The sequence below is a fragment of the Adiantum capillus-veneris genome, chromosome 23 (assembly GCF_014529385.1).
Source record: "Adiantum capillus-veneris isolate H3 chromosome 23, ASM1452938v2, whole genome shotgun sequence".
NCBI lineage: Eukaryota > Viridiplantae > Streptophyta > Polypodiopsida > Polypodiales > Pteridaceae > Adiantum > Adiantum capillus-veneris.
Window position 1 is genome coordinate 109,664,657 of NC_140953.1, and position 22,911 is coordinate 109,687,567.

General features: G+C 47.4%; 1 protein-coding gene across 5 annotated transcripts in view; it reads right to left on the bottom strand.

The window, feature by feature from the left end:
* Positions 1 to 22,911, bottom strand: part of LOC147428350 (cilia- and flagella-associated protein 251-like) — a 235,631-nt gene that overhangs the window by 26,795 nt on the left and 185,925 nt on the right. For 3 of the 5 annotated variants that reach the window (XM_086496907.1, XM_086496906.1, XM_086496905.1), the window contains 3 exons: positions 12,699 to 12,842; positions 12,304 to 12,473; positions 9,416 to 9,569 (listed from right to left, as the gene is read on the bottom strand). In XM_086496907.1, coding sequence (XP_086353033.1) covers positions 9,416 to 9,569; positions 12,304 to 12,473; positions 12,699 to 12,842 — 468 coding nt within the window. The remainder of the gene's footprint in view (positions 1 to 9,415; positions 9,570 to 12,303; positions 12,474 to 12,698; positions 12,843 to 22,911) is intronic. The other 2 variants (XM_086496909.1, XM_086496908.1) reach the window with 1 other exon arrangement.

Below are 22,911 nucleotides of genomic sequence, written 5' to 3' on the forward strand. Positions count from 1 at the left end.
CAAGTTTGTTACAGTGGTATCAGAGCATCAAGTGTGTGCTTTTCTCAAAGCATACCGGTCCTATCAAAGAGCAGACAGATCACTTGGGCACTTTGGAATTGTTCTTGGAAGAATCTGACTTATTAGCCACTCCCACCCTTCATACATCGCGCATCGGGCGTGCTCTCGTCTTCATCGCTATGTCTTACAGGGCATAAAGCCATTAAGAATCCCAAATTACACATGGATTCTCGTGAAGAATCTGATGGAGATGACACCTCTCAGTGGGAAGGCAAAGAAAAGTTGAAAATCCGGCACGGGAACTGAAGAAAAGAATGAAGATTCGGACAAATTTATTTATTTTTTATAAAGTTTTCCAGAGTAGAATACAAGCGTCCACTGCAGGTTGACATGGGTATGAAAAGATGGATCAAGTATCCGAGAGACCTGAGATTTGCGGAACACATGAAGAATTAGCCGATTGATAAGATTTACTCCAGATTGAAAGAGGCCATTGATTCCCCTTTTAGGACGAGACGAAAGCTAATAGGACAGACGAGTGCACAAAAGCGGAAGCTTTACTCGCAGGAAGAGCTGGAACAGAACTGTTGACCAAAAGATGAACCCGATACTAGAAAACAACACTAAAAGAGATACTAATGTAGTGACAATCTGGTTGTTTGTGACAGATAACTAGAAATAGGAGTGAGGAATTCGCATTTGTATGGATTCGGAAGCATGGAGTTGGACATCCACTCTTTTGCAACGAGTTGAGTAGCTGAGATGGTGAGATCGAGAGCGCGACAACTTAGAAACAAATTGGATATCCTTTCAATTCGAGATAAGAATGATGAATTTGAATGAATGAATGATGACGCATGTTGAATGATTCTAGTGCATCACGATTCCCATATGTGTAGCGCGGATAGTGTGTCGTGCTCTCGATAGTGGGTGCTCCTCAATGCAATGTGCGTGACATCTCACTCAAAACAGAATGAAAACACAGGAAACAATAGATAATAGCAAATCAACACAGAGACACAACACAGAGACACAGCAGCAGACTAGAACATTTAAACTCGACTATCTCAAAGGAACCAGTATAGACTCTGGTGTGGCAGCACACTCAGCTCCAACCCAGAACTCACGGGTACAATGGGGGTGTCGAGGCTGAGATGAGCAAGAATGGTGCAAACGTGCTGTGTGTAAAGACTCACTACTCTAGACGACGACGCTGGACCATAGATGAAGAAGATGATAATGATGACCCAACAACTACTACTCACATGTCCCACCATAAAGAGCCACCAACGGCTCATAAATGTCAGCCATCTAAGTCTATCTCCAAACTGAGTGGTGGTCGTGACCTGGCCACGATGTCCACTAGACCACTGTCCGTATCCCTACCACATGTCACTGCCAGCCCAGAGAGTCCATCCAGTGTGAACCAGACCAGACCAACTATACTAACCGTGTTCTATGAAAGTGACTGTAGCCTTGCTACGGGTTGCCCGCCACAAAACCACTCACCGTCTCGGTGAGACAAAACAATGAGACTAGAGAGAACATTTGAAACACCAGGAAAAACGGAAAAAAACGTAGTATACTCTGACTGAAGAAGGTGATGTTTGAAGAATATTTGAGTTCCCAGGAAGAAGTACCAATGAAGAAATGTCGATATTTGCAAGATATACTGAAGAAGTAATGACCCCAGCGCAATGAGGTAAGCTGACCAAAAAGTAGAAACAGAAGACTAAAGACTGCCAAGATTAACAAAGCCCACAAAGCACCCGAAGGAAGAAATTTGCAGTTAGTTGCAGTTGGCTAGACGGGAAGGAGTAGGTAGGGGAGGGAAGAGGGGATATGCCCGAGATTCTACTGATCCAGAAGAGCTCAACGTGTACATGATCAATGTAATGCAGATTTAAAATCAATCTAACCTCTTTGCAGCAAAAAGCCTTGCCTACAATCCGGCCCAAAAGATGCTCCCAACAATAGCTAGACTTACAACAAGCATCCAATAGAAGGAAAGCCACCTAGGGATAACCGAATCTGCTTGCCCCGAGAAGTAATACACAGAGATGTACCATGTTAGAAGAGGCCCAAGGAAGCCTCTAACAAAAGTAAAGAAGGGAAGGAAAACCACATTGAGGTAGTTGAAAGTTCGTGTGGTGCCCGCAAGGGAAGCAAGGGTCCATAAATTCTGCATGAAACGGGCGCACTCAGCTAGACTCAAGAGGAGCATGATGGAAAGTGCACCGTGATTTGTATAGTAGCGGCAAGAGAGCATGTAGCTGGCACTGGCAACATGGTGGAGAATGAAGAGGGCATCCTCTGGGATGAAGAGCGCATAATGCAGGAGGTCGACAGGGAAGTAGGCTACGTTGAACTCGACAACGGTGTCTTGGGAGGGAGTGTTGGGCGCTTGCAGTAGCTGCTGCCATTGCTTGGATTGCAAGGATTTCTGGTGGAAGTGGAGAGCGATATCCGAGCCAGTAACGAGAGTGACGAGTCAGCTGTGCAGCAGAGACATGAAGCAGCTTGCGGCCTCATGGCGCGCCGGGTGGTAGGGTGGGGGGAAGGGGAGGGAGGGGTGGGCAGGGGCGAGGATAGGTGAAAGTTGGGGGCGAGGGGTGGGTAGGGGGGCAAGGGAGAGAGAGGGGGTGGGTAGGAGGCGAGGGGTGGGTGGGTAGGGGGGGCCAAGGCCAAGTGGGTAGGGGGGCCGAGGGAGAGAGAGGGGGGGCGAGGGGTGGGTAGGGGGCGAGGCGAGGGTAGGGGGACGAGGGTGAGTGGCTAGGGCGAGTGAGTGTGAGGGGGAGGGTAGGGGCGAGGGTAGGGGCGAGGGGAGGCGGTGGGTAGGAAGTGGTAAGGTTGAGTAGGGGGTAGGGTCTAGGGGGGTCAATGAAGGGGTGGGTGCACATGCACAGATAGTCTTCCCATTCAAAGCTGGATTTTGTGGTGGTCTGATTCCTGACAAAAGGTCCATAGAGCAGTATACTATCTGGTCTTCCCACTAGTTTTTCAAACCAGCCTTGTCCTAAATCTGTATTGCTTGATGCCTCTGTAACCTTGAATGAGGCTAACCTTATCTTGTGAGAACATAGCAATTTGCTCTGCATCTTGGTTAACAGCACGGGGTAGGTACAAGAGTCGTAGAAGTGTCTTCCTTTTACTCGGTCTCGAGATGGTACTGCTAAAGAATGCCCTGTAGGTGAAGAGGTTGCTGCATCAAGGGTCAGAGAGACATCATGAGCAGGGAACTCATCAAGCTGAAGTTCTGTGAAGGGAAGTTCGCTAAACACAGAGGAGAGCTTATTCTTGGTCTGAGAAGCAAACACCATTGGGGACTGAAGTTTGAGGGGGGGTAAACTCCTGTAGAGGAGATTTCTTCCTGCTTCTACGATTCTTCATAGGCTCACCAAATTCAAAGGCTTCCAGCAAGGGCGCATCAGGAGTAGCTTTTGTGACCTTCAACCTTTGAGCTGGCTCAAGTGGCTCATTAGGTTTAGTTACTGTGGAAACATTGGAAGAGGGTGTAGCTTTAGGCAAAGAGTGAATAGAGACTCCATAACAAGGCATAGATTTGGTAGCATCCAACCACTCCAATAGATCCTCGTCTGACCCGTCAGGTGGAGTAGGCTGCTCCGATTCTAGGCTGGTTGCTAGCAAAGAACTATGTTGCACGATAGGATCCATGCCTCCTAGGCAAATGGGTTACATCGAGGAGCCACGAGTATGTATCCACATGGCATCGTTTCCCCAATCATGAAGTGCTTTAGTGTGTCGCAACCATTGTCTACCGACGAGCAAGGGAAATCCGCCCTCAACCTGGGGAAGACGAATCACAAGAAAATCCAAGTTAAAAGTAAAGTCTTGTACCTATAGAGGCACATTGTCCACTATGCCCACTGGGTAGACTGTCCGTTGGTCAGCCAATGTAACTGTGAAGGGAGCAGGGCGAGTAGGCTGTAGACCTAGAGCTAACATAGTGAATTCGGGCATCAGGTTGATGCCGGATCCACCATCCACTATCACTCCTGAGAATTGCCGACCCAAGACGGACACTGTCCGGCGAGGGCTTCTATAATCAGTGAGGGGAGCAGTGGGATGGGATATCATATAGGACTCGGACGGTCGCATTGGGAGGTGCCCGCCACTAGGACTTGCTATGGGGTAAAGTGACTGAATAACAGCAAGGGTGTCACTTGAAAACTCGCATCCAGCCGTAGCATGTCATAGAGGGACACTTGCTGGAAGGTGTTCTTCAAGACTGTCTCTGCTGTAAGCTTTTCTTGTTCTACCAGTGGTTTCTCTGGTCCCTTTATCTTCTGTAGATCGGAAACTGGTTCCAAGAAAGCTTCATCAATATCGGAGAGCAAAGATTTGGATTCTTTCTCTCAACAACTGAAGGCACGGTATCCACTGTTGTGAGAATGTGTGGGGGAGTTGAACTTGCTGGAATGCTAAGACTGAGAGCGGCTCTCTGGGCCCGAGTGAGGACACACCGATGGCTCCTCTACCAATTGTAGCGGCTTATTTTGAGGGGTAACCACGTGGGTAGAATGGGCGGCTGAGGAATGGTGCTAACTACTATCAGATTGAGCTTGGGAAAGGTGAACTCATTCTGGCTTTGACTTGGGATCAAAGCCATGGATGCAAGAAGTTTAGGGCAATCCTTACTGTAGTGATCCTTCATTTCAAGGCAATGACGGCAGGGAGGGGACCCTTTTGACAGAGGGAATTTGCTTTGGTAATGACCATATTCCCCGCATCTGTAGCACAAAATGGGCCGATTCAAGCTTCAGAGCATCGAGACTAGTCTTATGTTTCCCGGCAAGCAGCATGTCATCAACATAGAGAACAAGTATGATGGGGCTACCATCTTCATCCCTTTTCGTATACAAACAATGGTCTGCATGGCTGTGTTTAAAGCCTTGAGAAAGCATAAAAGTGTCGAACTTCTTATACCACTGTCGTGATGATTGTCTCAAACCATACAAAGCCCTTTTCAGTTTGCATACTAGCTCCTCGTGCCTAGGAACTACAAAACACTCAGGTTGTTTCATGTGCATGTCCTCTTCAATGTCACCATGCAAAAACGCTGTATTTACATCCATTTGATTCAATTCCAAATCAAGCACCGCAACGAGAGCAAAAAGGACACGTAACGTTGTAAGCTTTACAACAGGGGAAAAGATTCTTGAAAATCATGGCCATAGGGAGAAACCATGTTGGATGCAGGTGCTGGCCCTGTTAAAGAGTAGAACCAAGACTTTGTTGTATTTGTCGCAATCCTTTGAGGTAGTAGCAGCCCCTGTCCTCATGCGCTAGAATTTTCACAGAAGTGGCAGTAAAACCCGAAGGGAGCATTCATGTGGAGGGTGCCCTAGAGAGCGGCATGAGTTACACCAAACCATAGCCTTAGTCTCTTGCTTAGACTTGAGCTCTTCTACCTCGTGCTTGATCTGTTCCAATGCCTTGTGATGTGGAGGCTTCTCCTGTCTAAGAGAGAAGGACCTCTCCTCTTGAAGAGCTCGCTATGACTTTAGGGCTTCCGTTTCCCTGCGTAAAGAAGTTAAAGGATCAAAAGGACTTTCCAAAAACACTGAGGGGGTCCCTACCTGAGGAGAGTTGGTGAACGGCTTTCTAGCTCTCTCTATCCTAGTAGCAGCCGTGACAAACTCCTCCAGAGTGGCGTCAGGTCGGAGCCTCTCTCGGAGTTTTTGCTGGGAAGTTTTGGGAAGAGCCTTCTCCACCCACTTCTTAACCATAAATTCCCCTGGTTGCTGAGGAAGCTTGGCAACTAGAGACTTGGTTTTAGTCATCAGTTCTGCAAAAGTCTCCTCTGGCTGGAGCACCATGTTGGCCAACTCATCCAAAACCTTTTCTTGGAAGTCACTTGGCCTGAATGCTGCACAAAACTGTTTTCTTAAAGCTGCCCAAGTTGGAAATTGATTCTCTACAAACCGATTGTACCACTTGTCTGCTAAACCATCCAAGGTTGATGGAAACAACACCAAATATGCATGTTCTCTATTAAGACCACGATCTCTACAGAGAGATACAAACCTCCTTGCATGGTCGTCTGCATCTTCTAAGGAGAGTCCCTTGAAAGTAGGAAACTTGATGTTTACCTTGGCCAAAACACTGGTCAACTCCTCCATGGCCTCTTGCTCAAGAGCCTGTTGCTCAATAGCTGGCTGTAACAAAATGGGAGAGGCTTTACTTGGGAAGGTAGCCTGGAAGATGTAGATCCGGATGGAGGAATGGATGATGCCGTCTCTGGAGGTATGGGTGATGAGGTTGGTGGAATTCTACTAGGTACCAAGGGTTGACGCCTTCTGTTGTAGTACTTCAAAGGACTCAATAGTGCGCTTTGACACTCTAATGATCGCCTTGTATGTGTCATGCAGTGACCACAATCCAACCAAGCTTTGCGCAAGAAGATCTTTAACTGGTTGAACACCGGTCTAGATTCTACTAGACTAGGGCGAGTGAGTAGACCACCTGGCTGGACCAAGGATGAGGAAGGACTAGACCAGGACGAGAGCTGGTTGGACCAGGGCGAGAGAGGACCAGACCAACAGGGCGAGAGACTAGGTCAGCTGGATTAAGCTGTCTAGAGTGACAATGGACCAGACCAGCAGGTTGCACGGTGCAAGGAGAAGTAGGCGAGGCTAGGTAAAAGCCAGCTAGCTCCTCGATTTGTACCTCAATAGAGAGTGAGACTTCAGTTGAGGTCCCACCAAGAGTGCCAAAAATGAGAGCACCTGTAGCGCGGATAGTGTGTCGTGCTCTCTACAGTGGATGCTCCTCAATGCAATGTGTGTGACATCTCACTCAAAACAGAATGAAAACACAGGAAACAACAGATAACAACAAATAAGCACAGAGATACACAAGCAGACCAGAACATATGGACTCGACTATCTCAAAGGAACCATTACAGACTCTGTCGTGGCAGCATACTTAGCTCCAGCCCAGAACTCACAGGTACAATGGGGGTGTCGAGGCTTAGATAAGCAAGGATGATGCAAACGTGCTGTGTAAAGACTCACTACTCTAGACGTCGACGTTGGACCATATATGAAGAAGATGATAATGATGACCCAACAGCTACTACTCATATGTCCCACCATAAAGAGCCACCAACGGCTCATAAATGTCAGCCAGCTAAGTCTATTTCCAAACTGAGTGGTGGTGGTGACCTGGCCACGATGTCCACTAGATCACCGTCCGTATCCCTGCCACATGTCATTGCCAACCCAAAGAGTCCGTCCAGTGTGAACCAGACCAGACCAACTGTACTAACCGTATGTCCTATGAAAGTGACTGTAGCCCTACTACAATATGAATGAGATGATTAGAGGCTGTGGTAAGCGCATCCAGAGTTCCTGCGGGATGAGATGGCTACACAGGGATCTAGGTGCATCAAGACTTCTGGACGGATGAGATGACTTAATGATTGAAACATTGTGTTCAATATGAACTAATAGGACTTGCTATTTGTGAGCAGATAACAGGATTATGAATGAGATGATGATGATTTTGGAGCAGTGATAGCTCCCGAATGAACCCGATAACGAATCATGAATCAAGATTGATTCAATGGAATGAATGAGTGGACCACTCTGTTCAATATGAACATAGTGATGGATTGGGATCCCCGGAAAAGATTTCTCGCACATGACAGTGCTTGAGGCGAAAGATTTCTCGTACATGACAGTGCTTGAGGCGACAGTTTCTCGCACACGATAGTGCTTGAGATGAAAGATTTCTCGCATATGACAGTGCTTGAGGCGAATGACTACTTGCACGCGACAGTGCTTGAGTCGAAAAATCTCTATAGACATGATCGCAATAGAGGATTAGTTAACCCGACATCAATGAGGTCCGGAATGGATCTAAATGTGGTTACTAAATACGTTGCTGGCAGTCATTGTCTAAAATTTGGAATGATTTTTGAATGTGGTTTGTCATGTGATGTCCTGTGATGTCATGTGCAATAATGTGACTGTCCTCTTTGTACATGTGCTAGTTGTGTCGTGTCTAGTGCGTCTGTACTAACAGTCAGTGTCTACTAAGATAGTTTATGGCTTCTATCTATTTTGCAGTAGTTATCGAGGGCGATTACAATTCTATCAAGCGGGGGGTATGTCACAAACTGGTGACGTGGTGGCCCCCGGACACACACACACACACACACACACACACACACACATACGCTGATTGCTGACATGGCAGTACGGACAACAATACAGAATCTCCGCATGTCACACTGACCTGCTGGCGTGGCTGTTGTAAGGATTTCCACAAACGGCGCTGATGCTTTTTCTGGGCAGATTTTTGGGATCAGTTGCTTTTGGAACTAACTGCTTTTGGGGCTCTGCTTTTGGGCATCCCCTGTAAGAATAAAAGAGCCCTAAGGGTCTCACTCTTCAGGGCATCTGGACATGAGTTTGAGAGCAGAGGTTCCTGCGGGAGTTGTACTTTGCTCAAAGATAACTATAAAAGAAATACCGAAAGGGCCGCCAGTCTTGGGGCCAACCTCTCTTGGCACGGAACTACGCCGGGCCGTGTTGACCAAATGGAACTGTGATTTTAAAGTTGTGAAGTATTTTAAGTAATTCTCTCTTGTGTCGCGACAGAATCTAGACTTGGGGTGCCCAAGTTTCTTACAGCAACGCACTAGTTTAGATCCTGTGCGGCATACTTTACATGATATTTTTTGGTTTTCCATCACCTTGACATTGCCCACCAGTATTATTCATTTTCATGACCTCACTACATCCTTGTGGTCTACCATTTAGTGCCACCAAATAGGTTCATCCAATCAACCCTAAAGAGAAGGTGAATATGACCAGCTATACTGATGCAAATTGGCATAAAGAATGTGTACAAACATTCTCACCTGAATCCCAAAAAGCCATGATAACATGATAATGACTTAATTTGAGCTAGCTCTCTTGAAAGCACAATTACCCATCTAACTCCCTCGGGAGATGATCCCAAGTAAGAGATTGTTGTATCTGTTTGCAATATTAGGGGAGTAACGCGCACAATTTTTGTTCTCGGAAGCTTCAGAAAGTGGTTTTGACCAAAATTTCCGAAAACCCTTGCTCAAGTTTTTGCCTTCAAATTAAGAATATACTATTTGAAACAACCATCACACAATGGTGGCAATTTTTCACTTGCACGCGGATTGAATAATCAGTGCACAACATTATAAACATCCAAGGAGATAGGTTCAGCTTGAATAGATTAGAGTGACATTTCTAGAGCACCTTGGCAAGGTTTTAGGCTGTTGTTAACATTTCAGGGAGAGATTTGATAAACTGCAGTCATGTGAATTTAGATCGATTGAGAAAGGTGCGAAAATCATCAAAACAGATCCATCACATCACTTTCGACAGAGAGCTTCAATACAACAAAGTACCTGTGAAAATATTTGAGAAGTGAAAAAGTATTCCTTGATTAGCTGGAGGCTCTTAGCACCAATACCACCTTTGAAATGCCCTAGAAATGGCCTTGGTTCATATTCAAAGAATTTTTCTGTCAATGGCAAACTAACCCGCCAAAGGTTGATTATCCTGTTAAAAGACAATGCAGGTTTATGGAGACAAGGCTATTCAAATGAGCATAATTATGTACAATTTATAATTTACTTTAATAATCGCTCAAATTAAAAAATCAAGGGAAATTTACCAAAATACCCCTTAAATTTGTGGAAATTCCCAAATTACCCCTGTAATTTGAAAAATTCCTAGAATACCCCTCAAGTTTGGACTCAACTTCCTGATATGCCCTTTGAAATTTACCAAAATTCCCAAACTACCCCTTGTGAAAATAGCAAACATGGCAAAAATAGTGACCTTTTACAAGTTTCTGAACAACGCAATTTATTTAACAAATTGAGCATGTCAGAATGAAGATTCTCGATGGTATTATGGACTCCAGAGATAAAAATAGCTCGATATTGACACATGCAAATGCTACCAGTTTTGGAGTATATGCGTGATTATATTTGGCTAACAACTTTGGAAGTACCCTTGTGCTATTTTTTACGAGGTTTTTGCAAGTAAAGTGACAGGATGCCAGAATTCTAGAGATTTATAACAGAACACTCTAATTCTAGTGTTAAAAATCTCCTACAAGCTCCATAAAAAACAGACATTCTAAAATTCTAGAAAAAAAATCACAGATGAGGCCATACTTTGCTGGAAAAAGAGATTCATCCAGACTACAACGATGGATGCATCTCTTTCAATTGACCATATGGCGATCTCTGTGCCAGGTTTAGGCTCCTCATTGCCACCTCTCTACCATTAGTCTACCAGTTGGAGTGGACCATCAGGAGGAACACACTGCTTTCATGGACAATGATGGATTCTCTCCTGGACAGCACATAATGGGGCCCGGAAGGACGAATTAAGCATCCTTTCCTTCTTGGGAGCAGAGGGGCACTCGGAGGGGTTCCTCTTGGAGAGATCACCCTTTCAGCAGATTCAGGTTTCATCTTTCTCACCAGGTTGACCCCTCCTCTGACAGACGCCGTTACATCCCAGAGTTTCCAGTCAGGTTGAACCCTCCTCCTTCGACAGACATCGTTACATCTCATCTGGGGGGTTTCTTGATTGTTTTGCTGCTACTGCAGATGCAAGGATGTTCAACCAGGTTCCCTAACAAGATTATGCTCTGTCTCTAGCCTCACCTATTCTCAAGTAGTGTCCTCTCCCAACCAGGTCAGATTATCAGAAGTGTGTTTGCTGCTCTTTGGGACAGATCCCTGCCTATTCCATCCCAACAAAGCTTTATTTCTTACATCCCCTCTCATTGGGACTTCCTCACAGCATAGGCGATTCTCTCTAGAGGTTGTTTTCTGCAGAGGTTCGGATTCAGTCCCCCTCTATAGTAGCCTGTCCTGCCCTCTACGATCCTTTAGACTTTGGTTTTCAAGTGCACACCACTTCTGTTCCTGGCACAGTCCTCACTCAGGCCTCCAACAAATAGAGTTACGGCTTGGGCCATGCAATGTCTTTTTCAGACATAGTCTCCTGGTAATGCTGAGGAGGTCACTTATATAACAGATATACCTTGCTATTGCTTACCCAAGGTTGTTTCCTTCCCAAAGGATTGGGACCCACAGAACACACTTCTGCGCTATGTTGTCATTTTTTTACAGGTAGACCAGTCGCTTCTAGACCTCAGATTTCCTACATGTCGTGCACTACCATGCATGCGAGCATGCATGCCTCCCCATGATAACACACACAATCAGCATGCATGCCTCCCCATGATATTGACCACACAATCAGCATCCCCATTTCTTTTTGAGACAGGAAGCCAATTTTTTCATGACAAGAAGCATCGCTAGTCAGCACTTTTCTCTTTATTTAAACAGACAACTTGTACACTAGTTTCCACTGAGCAGAGAAAGTCATAGGAAAAACTCCTTTAAGGTGCTAATTTTGATGCCAGACTGCAAACCAAGGTAATGGCAAGTCCAATTGCACTGAATCCAAAGTGAAAACAAAGCGTCCGAGTAATTTCGTTTTGAGTAAATGTGCAATTGCACCTCCATAGATCAAGCAGTAGCTTTTAAGATAGATGGAAGTACAAGAATAACCGTAGGACAAAAGTAAAACTCTAATGCACCAATCTTTGCATTGGAAAGAAACTGCCCTTATACCAGAGCTGATGCACCTCTACGGAAAAAAACCCTTGGAATGTTGTTACCTTTCTACAAATCTAACAAAATAGTGGCCAAGTTTTGCCAGGACGTCTCAAAAAACACAAGATTTTCTGAGATGCAATGCTTTTGGATGAAGTTGGTCTGCCCATATGCTCCAACGTGATCCATGCTGATCGTGACGCTAGAGCCTACAATTACCAGAGGGGATGTCTTCCTTGGTTAACAAGCATAAAGTCTAACCTTCGGTGAAAAGGAAAATTCTAAGTGGACGCACTATCATCTTTCCGGAAACGAAGGAGTTATGAACATTACCTTTGTGGAAACCATTAATGTGTCAAAAAATTGTTTGAAGTCTCGTTAAAGTAAATAGTTTATGCCTGCCTATGAACCAATACAACATGTTGTTCATTACTGCAATTCTAGCTCTGGGACCTCTTTTGAGCCACCCAAACATAATACTTTTATTGACACCAACATCACCAAAGCTCAGGAGAAACAAAGTATTTTAACAGAAAACATGTTGATAGGTTCATGATTTGTCTATTTAATCACTGATAGGCTTGGACACTTTTTGGCAGAATTTTCATTATGGAGAGCAATCATTAGCCTTCTGTAGGAACCTCTTTTCTTACCCATCTTCAGCAGCTACCGTAATTAAAATTTTACAATCATGGGATAACGCCATGTGTTGAATAGAGCCTGCATGACCAACCACACCCATGAACTGCACATTCTTGTTGCTTTTCAAAGGTAATACCATAACACCTAGAATTCGGTTCTTTGTTCCAAATGCCAAGTGTTCCTGGCAAGTGAGGGAAACACCGTATTAAGGAACATCTCTTGTATGAAAAAAACTACTGCTTATACCCCCAACTATGTCACACGTCCTATGGTAAGATATATTATAATTCATAAGGTATTGGGATGACAAACTATTCTGCAGCACAACCTAGAGATTCTTAGTTAGTCTCTTTTGGAAAGGACTTGAAAAGAATTCATTTGTATATAATTCAAAGTTGGAGGCTACCTCTATACAAGGCATCAGGGAGATTCGAAATATAGAATCTACTGGGGATTCAAATGTGGGACCGAGCAGTGTTTTATGACAAACAAAGTTCCTTGTATCATATATCCGAATCTTAAAGCTAGAATCACTGATCAGGAGGTGCAGCTGCAAGGAAAATAACGTCAGTGGGATGGTGTATCTTGGCGTTGTTTAAAGAATGTTAACTATGGCTTTGGTAGTAGATAAATGTCTGTAGCAAAACTTAAATTTTGAAACAATGATCTTAATAGAACAAAAGCAGGGAGTCTCAGATCTGTGTGGCAATGAACGTGTTTGTTGAGCGAGAGTAGTAGGACGTAATCAGATGGTAGTCAAAGGAAAAGTTCAAAGCATGCATTTAATCCTTTCCGAATTTCAATCTGTGATATCAACATTCAACTGAAATGTTGAATTCAAAGATAGTGGGTTATCTTGATGTCATTGCTAAATTTAGTTACAACAAAAGTCGGCTGAATTAAAATGTATAGCCTCTTTAGTTATTAGATATTCAATATAGTTTACATTGCTAAAATTAGTAATGTTTATGTATCTAAAAGAAAAAAAACAAAGCTACAAAGATCTTAGGACAGATAAAACTGTAGATAAACAATCACTGAACACAAAATTATCCCTGATAGAGCTGCCTCACTGCATAGCCCTACCCACTATACTTCACAACATCAAAACCAATCTGCATTTTTTTCTTCTGATTAGATTCAACCCTTCTATTCCCTAGACTGCTGCCAAAAAAGAAAACCATTAGCTTCAGAAACCTCTTTGATACTCTTTGATAAACAATCAGTGAACATGAAATTATCCCTGATAGAGCTGCTTCACTGAGTAGCCCTACCCGTAATAGTTCACAACATCAAACAATGGCGGCTGCCAAATGTTTGGTGCAAGCTTACACTAAACCATCTTAGATCATCGACAAAGGAGAAACATGAAGCTTGTAAAGATGCTCAATCTTGTATTGTCACTAATGACTCACGCAAACTTAATAAATGGGTCAATCCATGATTGTGTCACAAGTCCTTGTTAGATAAGGGTTGCTCACCCAAATCCTTCTTTGAGGGACTCCATGCTTCTAGACAAATGCAGGGTATTGTACGTGAGCTCGGCTGCCTTGTCATGTCCAAGAACAGCAAGTTTGTCAAGATTGTCCACTTAGTGCAGTGGTTTATGCCATCAATCACATCCTATGTTGTTATATAGATAAACTCACCAGGCAAGGCAGTTCACAACATCTTTCCATGGGAGATGGCTCATATTTTGTCGCTGAGGCTTATGCAGACGATTCGTTATCTTTTCCACAAAACTGAATGAAGGAAGTAGAAACATTGCTGTTGGTTTACGCATCAAATTTGTGAATCTACATCTTTAGCCCTTTTCTCATTATGGATGGCATTACATCTATGGCCCGGTCAAATTGTCCTTCATGGTCACGAAGCTTTCAACATGGCCATCACATGTAATTCTATGCCTTGTCCAATCTATCATTATGGGATACATACAGCTTCATATTCCATTACTTCCTTGCATATTGATCACTTTATGTCCAAGGCCATAGAATTTTTGTGGCAAACTCAATTGGATTGCAAGGGTTATAATTTGTCAAATTCTTGGACTAAGATGTTAGCAGCCTTGTGTGAACACTATGAGTTTGTGCTTATGGTCATTGGACACTGGATTGTATGGATCACATTCATGGACATGCCATTGTTTAATACCAGGCCACTATCTCCATTGGTCTGAATGACCATCATGCATGGGCAATTCTTTGCGCCCTTAGAGCAATCATTGGAGTAGGGCCTTTTTACTGCTGTTGGCTTTGGCCTATCCATGAAAAAGCATCTCTACAACTCGTACACATTGTGTTGACCATGTGTTTGATGTGGATGGGATGGTTCTTTTTCTCTTTGAAAATGGCATTTGAGATGCAGCATCGCCAAACATGCAGGGCTGTTATTCTATTCTTACACATTTTCAATTGGGTCCTCTACTTGCAATTGTGGAGACCTTGCAAGATTGGAGTTTTGATTGTCCAAGCTACTCCTCATGTGCTTATTGGTTCCAATGCATATCGCTTGCTCATTCTCCCACCCTGGCTTTCGGAGCATGTTAATCAATTATGGAATTTGCACAATCCAGTCCATTGGTGAAAAAGTATTCTAAAAGAGATTTGAAAGTGTAAATTGTGTCTCTGTCACAAACTACTGACTTGTCAAGCCACTGAAGCCCTGACAGATTCCAACCGAGGGGCCTAAACCCTACAAGCAATAGAAGCAACAAAAGTTCTTACCAACTCACAATTCCTCGCCAAGTGGGTCAAGCATCTAAAGAGTTTCCAACTACACACTTTACTAACTTATGGGACCCCCATCCAATGGGGCCCAGGTGACCCAAAGACAAAGTAAAGCAAGACCTTCATACAAATACCCCTTGCGTAAAGAATTGCTGACGTGGCACCATGTACGGACTACCTAAAATTTCCAATGATCTGCTAACGTGGCATACTATACGAATTTCCGTGTTTTATGCTGATGATGTGGTAGCTGTAATATGTATGGATTTCTGTGAAACGTGCTGGTAGCTTTCGGCGCTAGTGCTTTTGAGACCAAATGCTTTTTCAAGCTAATGCTGGGCCTAGGGCCTTTAAATAAGACCCATGGGCTCTCACTTTGGCAGTCTACCCGCATGAGATGCAGAGCAGAGCCATAGGAGTTGTACCTTGTTGAAGCAATGTAAAGAAATACCGAAAGGGGCGCCAAGGTTTGAGGCCAGTGTCGCAGAGATAATGTGTCCTGCTCTGTACAGTGGGTGCTCCTCAGTGCAATGTGCGTGAACTCTCACTCCAATAGAATGAAAAACAGAAGACAATGAATAACAGATCAAACAACACAACGACTCAATAGAAAGACCTGAACAGCATGGGACTCGACTAACTCAAAGGAACCAATACAGACTCTAGCATGGCAACACACTCAGCTCCAGCCCAGAACTCACGGGTACAATGGGGGTGTTGAGGCTAAAATGTGCAAGGATGGTGTAGACGTGCTGTGTATGAACTCAAGATGCTAAACTCAAGATTCACGACCATACAAAGTAGACGATGATCCTAATAACTCCAAACAACTACGGATATATACAACCATTAAGAGCCACCAACGGCTCACAAATATCCAATCCTGCTAAGTCTATCTCCAAACTGTGGTCGTTGTGATCTGGCCCTGTGTCGGCTAGACTACCACCCGTATGCTTGCCACGTGTCACTGCCCAAGCGAAAGTCCGTCCAGTGTGAACTCCAGCCCAACTGTAACTAACTGCCTCTCCCGTGCCTATTGACACAGTAGCCTTGCTACAGGTTGCCCGCCACAAGACCACTCACCGTTCGGTGAGAGGAACACTGAAACTGCAAAAAGAACCCAGAACGCACTACTTATGTACAAAAGAAAGCTGAGTAGAGCAACAGTATCTGATCACCCTAGGGAGAGAGTCGTCGCCATTGCTTTACCAGAAGTATCGGCCTCTGGAGGAGGAGCCATCAAATTGATGGTGGGAGTCTGCTGCTGGACTCTGCTCTGGACAAACTAGCTCCCTGGGAATGAAGCCGCCACCTATTGCTCAGTGGATGGAAGCACTTGTTCTGAAGTGTACTTAGACCGTCTACTAACACATCCATGGCGGTGTGCACCAATAAAGCCATCGGAAGGAACTCTCTGTGTCGGCTGCATTTGTGGCATGGGAGCCGGCTCGTGAAACTCCTGAGGGTAGAACGAGAACTGTTGAGGCTGAGCATACCCTACAGAAGTCTGTGTAGATGGTCCCAAGAAATGTGTAGAAGTACCTTGCTGTGCATGCCCAACAGGAGCGGGCTGGTGAAACCCTTGAGGGTAGAACGGGAACTGCTGAGGCTGAGCATACCCTACAGGAGTCTTTGTAGATGGTCCCATGAAATGTGTAGAAGTACCTTGTTGTGCATGCCCAACAGGAGTCTATACCTGTAACCCCTGCCCTATCCATCCATATCCCATATCCACTGGAGCGTGAAATCCCATGCTGCTGTGGAGTAGCATCTTCCGAAAGCCTGCACTTGAGTTCGGAGGTCGTTAATGATTTTAGACTTTTCTTGCAATGCATGGCGCAAAGCAAAAATAGTCGCATCTCTTTTTTGTTTTCCGAGAAAAAGATCCTTCTATTAGTTAATGAAAACTGCCCAAAGGGCTACAACCACCTCTGTAAGAGAGGGCTACAACAAGCATGATGGGGAGACTCTCCTAATGAAAAAACAGCATAGATACAATGAGGCTAAATCTAGAGATGGGAGGAGGGAAGAGCCACACAGGTGGACAGTAGTGCCATTTGAGCACCCCCTGGACTATGGTGTAGAAAGGCCCAGGGCGCCAGAGTCCAAGGAAAGCCTCGCGGCGCTCCTGCATGCGGTCGGAGCTGCCCTATAGTCCCTCAAGCTGTCCTCTGAGAGTATGGATCAGCTCTAGCCAAAAGTCACGAACAGTCTCTGCTGGTGGCACAGGGCGAGCCTCAAAGATGTGGAAACAGCGGGCCCGCCAAATGAACCAAAGTGTCAGGCCATTGATGAGCTCCCAACACTCCTCTCTCTCACTGCACCACTCCTGTGGAGTAAGCTCTCTAGCAGGCTGGAGTGTAGGACGTCCCCCCTGCATCACTATCATCCTGCTGGTGGAAGATAGCTTAAACTGAAGTGCCGGGCCCGTGAGGGTGGACCAAGCCGCTGCCCCCCAAGTGTACTGTCGAGCCGTGGAGAGAGCAGGCATCAGCCGAAGAACTCGTAGCCACACCTGCTGGGCCGAGGGACAGTCCCAAAGACAGTGATGCTGACTCTCCACCAAATGGTCACAAGCTGCACATGTGGCCGAGAGACCACAATGCACTAGCCAGCTCCCTACTGCTGTGGCTCTATGTGCGACCAGCCACTGAAACAAGGTGACTCGCCTCGACTGTCTGGAGTCCCACAACCTCTTCCAAAACTCTGCCAAGAACTCGACGGTGAGACCCTCCTCCTGCCAATGACGTGCTGCAGCGGGGAGGGCCTATCTCTGTGCTGCTAGTATATGCCGTCCAACCCGAACAGTGTACTGAAAGAAGGGGACTCTTGGGTGGTCTGCAGAAGAGAAGGGGTCCCTCCATAGCCACTAACCAGGATCCCACTGTACTCGTGCTAGTGGACAGCACTCCCAAGCCCAAAGCCTCCAGTGTACAATCTCAAGAGCTGCTGGGTCAGGGTCTATGACGCAAATCCTCCCACAGATCCCCACAACTCGGATCCTCTGAAAAGAGCACTCTGCTGCTTGCGGGGCCTCTACTGCAACTCGCTGTAATCGTCCCCCACCCTGAAGCTCGAAGAACAAGGCTAGGACAGTCTCTGAGCAGGCCCTGATTGAAATGAGAACCTCCAATCGTGTGAAGGCTCCCATCCATCGGGGTGCTACTGGCTCGAGAGGCGTGAGCCACTCAACTGGAACTGACTCTGAGATGTCCTGACACATGCTCTGCACCCCTCTCATGCCCTGCAGCAGCTGGAAACCCTGTACCTCCTCTGACAAACCTCTGAACTCTAGCCAGTCATCTATAGAGCGCGCTGGACCTGCTGCCATGGGACCCCAGGAAACATGAGGTCGATTACCAACCAAGTGGCCTCTCTGAGTGCTAACCATGGGGTTCCAGACGAGGGGCTGCCGTAGGCACTCCTCCGTGCACATCGGCTGTCGCTGCTCCAGGCCACGCCGTAGGAGCTCCCAAGAACGAAGCAAACTCACTGCGAAACGGTCCTCCAGTCTCCTGCTCAAACCAACTCGGCGCATCTCTGTAAAGATCCATCTGGTCGAAGGTTGCCAAGGGCCTCCTGAATGAGGCACCCTGGCACGAAGCCTCTGCAACAAGAACTCCTTCCAAGGCTCCTTACCTGGTAGAAGTCCTTTGACTATGAACTTCCCTAGAAGGGCTCTGCTCTGCTGTGCTGGATCAATGATCCCAAGCCCTCCCTGAGAACAAGGAAGCGTGATGACCAACCAAGCCACCTTGGCTCGGGCCTCTGCTCACATCTGTGAAGATTGGCCTCTTGGCCATCTAAGTACAAGACTGAGTCATCGGCAAACTTAGCGTCCAGTAGCTCCTCTCCCCGAATAGGGACTGCTAAGCCCCGAAGACCAACCTGCTGTGACACCAAAAATCTGCTCATCGCCTCCGCATAGAACAGAAAGAGAAAGGGGGCAAGAGGTCAGCCCTGTCTGACCGAGCGTGTGAGCATGAAGCACTCACCTCTCCCCCTTGGCAAAAGCACCTGACTGTGAGCCTGCATGTACAAAGTTGACACCCCTCTGATCCAAGCATTTGAGAAGCCCATCCTGTGAATAGTGCCCTCTAGAAAGTCCCAGTCAACTCGGTCGTAGGCCTTCTCAAAATCGAGAAGAAGAATCACAAGGTCCTCACCACGGAGCCGTGCCAGGGCAGAAGCCTCCCAAAAAGTAAAGATGTTGTCAAGGATACTGCGTTCCTTCACAAAACTTGTCTGAGTCCCATGTATAAGGCTCTCTAAAAGTGGCTGAATCCTCAAACTTAGAGCCTTGGCAAGAATTTTGTAGGCTGAGTTGAGGATGGTGATGGGGCGCCACTGTCGAATCTCATCCAAGGAGCCACCCTCCTTGGGAATGAGGTAGATCAGGCCCTCACTAATGTTGTCAGGCATCACTCCTGTGTGCAAAATGTACTGAAAAGCACTACAAAGATCTGGGCCAAGCAGGTCCCAGTACTCCAAGAAAAAGCTGGGAATCAACCATCCTCACCTGGACAGCTACCACGAGGGAGGGCCCTCAGAGCTGTGTACAGCTCCTCAAGCTGAAGTGGCATCTCTAGCCTCTGGTGCATCTCCTCTGTCACAAGACATGGCATCTGTGCCCAAACCTGCTCCCTGCATGCATCCTGCCGCTCTAACTGAGGCTCAGCCGACAGTAACTCACGGTAAAAGTCAGTAGCGACTGCACGGATATCCTCGAGCTCACAAGCAACTGACCTATCGGGCCTCCTCAATTGACTGACCTTGGCATGCGAATGCCGAGGTCCCACTGTCTCAAAAAAAGCACCAGTCACTTTGTCACCCACCTGAGTCCACTGAGATGCCTGTCCGTGGAAGGTAAACTCATGACGCCTCTCCTCTGTGCTAGCAAGCTCCTGTTGAGCCTGCTGTAACTGCTCCTCCAACCATGGACTGTCTGGATGCTGCTCCTGCATCCTCTGCAGTGAAGCAATGCCCTGTCTGAGACGCTGCTCCGCCTCTCTCGCTACAGCCCGACGAGCTAGAGACTCCTGAAGAAAAAAGTGGCTAAGCTGAGCTAGGCCTGAGGCCACTGTGTCTGCAGGTGAATCCTGTATGTCCATACCCTCTGTCCAGAGAACCTCTATCCTCTCTGTGAGTGCTGAGTCCAACAAGACCCTCTCTGGGATGCGCAACATCGTGCTCCCACTCCTCTGCCTCTCTGCCACTGTGAGGATCATTGGTGCATGGTCCGAGAAGGAAGTCCCTGCCAGGATGCCCACTGAACCTCCCAAGTCACTGAAGTGGTCACTAGTGTAGAAGCGATGTATCCGCGATAGATTCACTCCTCCCACTCTGCGGTCTGATCTAGAGAAGGCAAGATTGTCTGGGGGCCTCACAAAACCTGAGTTCTGCCATGTATTCTAGACCCTCAAAGTCATACAAAACCTCTCCCAAGCTGCCAACTCGACTCCATGCACAGTAGCATGGCTGCCACCAATCCTGTCAGAAGGGTCCTCCAACATGTTGAAGTCCCGTCCTATACACCAATGATCGGCATGTGGCAAAGACTCAACAATCTGTGAACAAAATTGTGCACGAGCACTCGCCACATTGGGCGCATAGATGTTCAGGAAGCCCACAAGGCCACCCTGAACCTGCATAGTAATCCACTCAGCCCTGCCTGGCAGAATAATCCCTCTGCCTACAATGGCCTTCTGCAATGAGTCCACAATAGTCATACATACCCCTCCTTGGATGCCTCCAGGTCCAAAAGCAGCTGACCAAAAGGTATCATACCGTCCACGCAAAATCTGACCACAACGCGGAATGCGGCTCTCACACAGATGGTGCTCCTGAAGCATAAGGAGATCAATCTCTCCTCCCACAAGGCAACGCTGAAGCTCCTCATGCAATCGGCTCCGCTGTCGCTGAAACTGGGGCTCACCTAGTCCCTGCACGTTCCATGAGACGATCCTCATGGGGAGCAAGAGAGAACAGATGTTGCTGCAGCAGCAAGACGGGATATCTTCGAGGCAGGCTTGGATGGGGAGTAATCCGCATCCGAGCGTCCTCTAGATAGGCGTGACTGCAGTGAGTGCCTAGTCCAAGCCCAAGCAGAGCGAGCAGTACGTAACGTAAACTCCTCTGTCCAGGAGTCCTCATGAATGTATACATAGCAAGGCAAACACTGCGTATTAGCAAAGAAGTACACCACAATGTGCCTACATCCTGCTGAGTCTGGGGGTGTCACCGCAAACTTGGCCAATGGCCACAAAGTCTGCAGCATATCTGTAACTCCAAGTTCTCCCATGTGGTGAGAGAACTCTAAGACCTGTGTATGCAACCATCCCACCACTGAGTCAAGGGGCCACTCTGCCTCGGTCCTACCACAGAGGGGGAAGGAGAAACATACTGCTGAGTCCAAGGCCTCTGTCCCCCTAGCGGCGAGGAACAAAACATGGACCCTGAAACAGGCTGCCTCATGGTTTGCTGCGGAGTCGCGGAGAAAACGAGTGAACCTGTAGTCGAAGAAGTCCTAGCGGCGTCTGATGTCAATGCTCGTCAGCCCACGAGGGATGGCTGCAAGGGAGGATGTCGGAATCTGTAGAGGGGGCCGCAAGAAGGGCTAACCCTCTCGCGCTAGGCGACTCGTGGCAAAGGCACTCCCAAGAGATCTCCTAGCCGCCGGAGAGGGACCAGTCGCCTGAGCCGACTGAGGAACTGGAGCAGGAGGAGGAGAGGGAGCTGGGGAGAGTGGAGGAGAAGAGGGGCGGGATGGGGTGACAGAGGTAGAGGGGCGGGGTGGAGAGGCGACAGGAGCAGAAGGCGGGGAGGATGAGGCAAAGGGAGGGAACTCTGGCGGGAAAGCGGCTGTCGAGGGAGAAGCGGAGGTGGAGGCTGGCGTAGGGATCTCCTCCTGCTGAAGAGGACCAAAACGGTTCCCCGTGGGAACCCACTGCTGTTGAGTAGGCACCTGAGGGCCACTCTGAGTGCCACGCTAACGCTGTGGCCCATGGCGTCGGCAGCCACGGGCCTGTTGCCACCCCTCCTCCGCTGGAGCCCCAGGCTCGGAGGGTTGCTCTGCATCTGTACGCTGTGCCGCTGGCTGTGGCTGCGGGCCAGCCCTGGCAGGCTGGGGCTGAGGCTGTGGTGCAGGTCGCGGCCTCCTCCGTGGACAGGCCTTCTCTAGATGGCCCATCTGGCGGCAAATGAAGCACTGGTTCGGGAGGCCCATGTACTTCACACTCTGTCGAAACCAACTCCCACTCACCCGAGGTAGAAGGATAAGCTTCGGGAGTGTGTGGGTATCTCTGACCAAAACTCGAACTGAGGGAATGCTAGCCGCCTTGGCAGCTACTGATGCTGCCGTGCGAGGTGTCTCCAGGACAGTCCCAATGGCGGAACCGATCCTGGAAAGAATTGGTAGGTACTCCCTCCGTAAACCCGGAAAGCAGACTGAGATGGGGATGTCTGCCTCCTCTACTAGAACATCCGAAGCTGGGTCAAAACCATGTCGCCACTGTCGAAAGTGGGCACGTGAGGCTCGGATGGCCAGTGGACTCATAGTTATGACCTTGGACGCCATCTCGGAGGACTCAAACTCGATCTGAGAGTAACCCCGTCCGAGAATCTGGACATCCAAAATCTTTCCCACCTCTGTGAGAAGGCGGGCCTGGAGAAGGTCTCGCAGCTCTCCTCTGCTAGGTCGGGTGCCGAGGATCTTGCAGATGATCGAGGTCGCCTGCAATCGCTCTACCTCGGCGGCAAGGCTCGCTTGCTCTGTAGGCGAGAGAGCAAGTCGAATGGTGGGCTCAGCGGGGTCGAGCGAGGGGGGTTCTGGAGAGTCCCTCTGTGGCGAAGCTGGAGCCTCCATTTGTGTCTACTGCTGTGGCGTAAGAA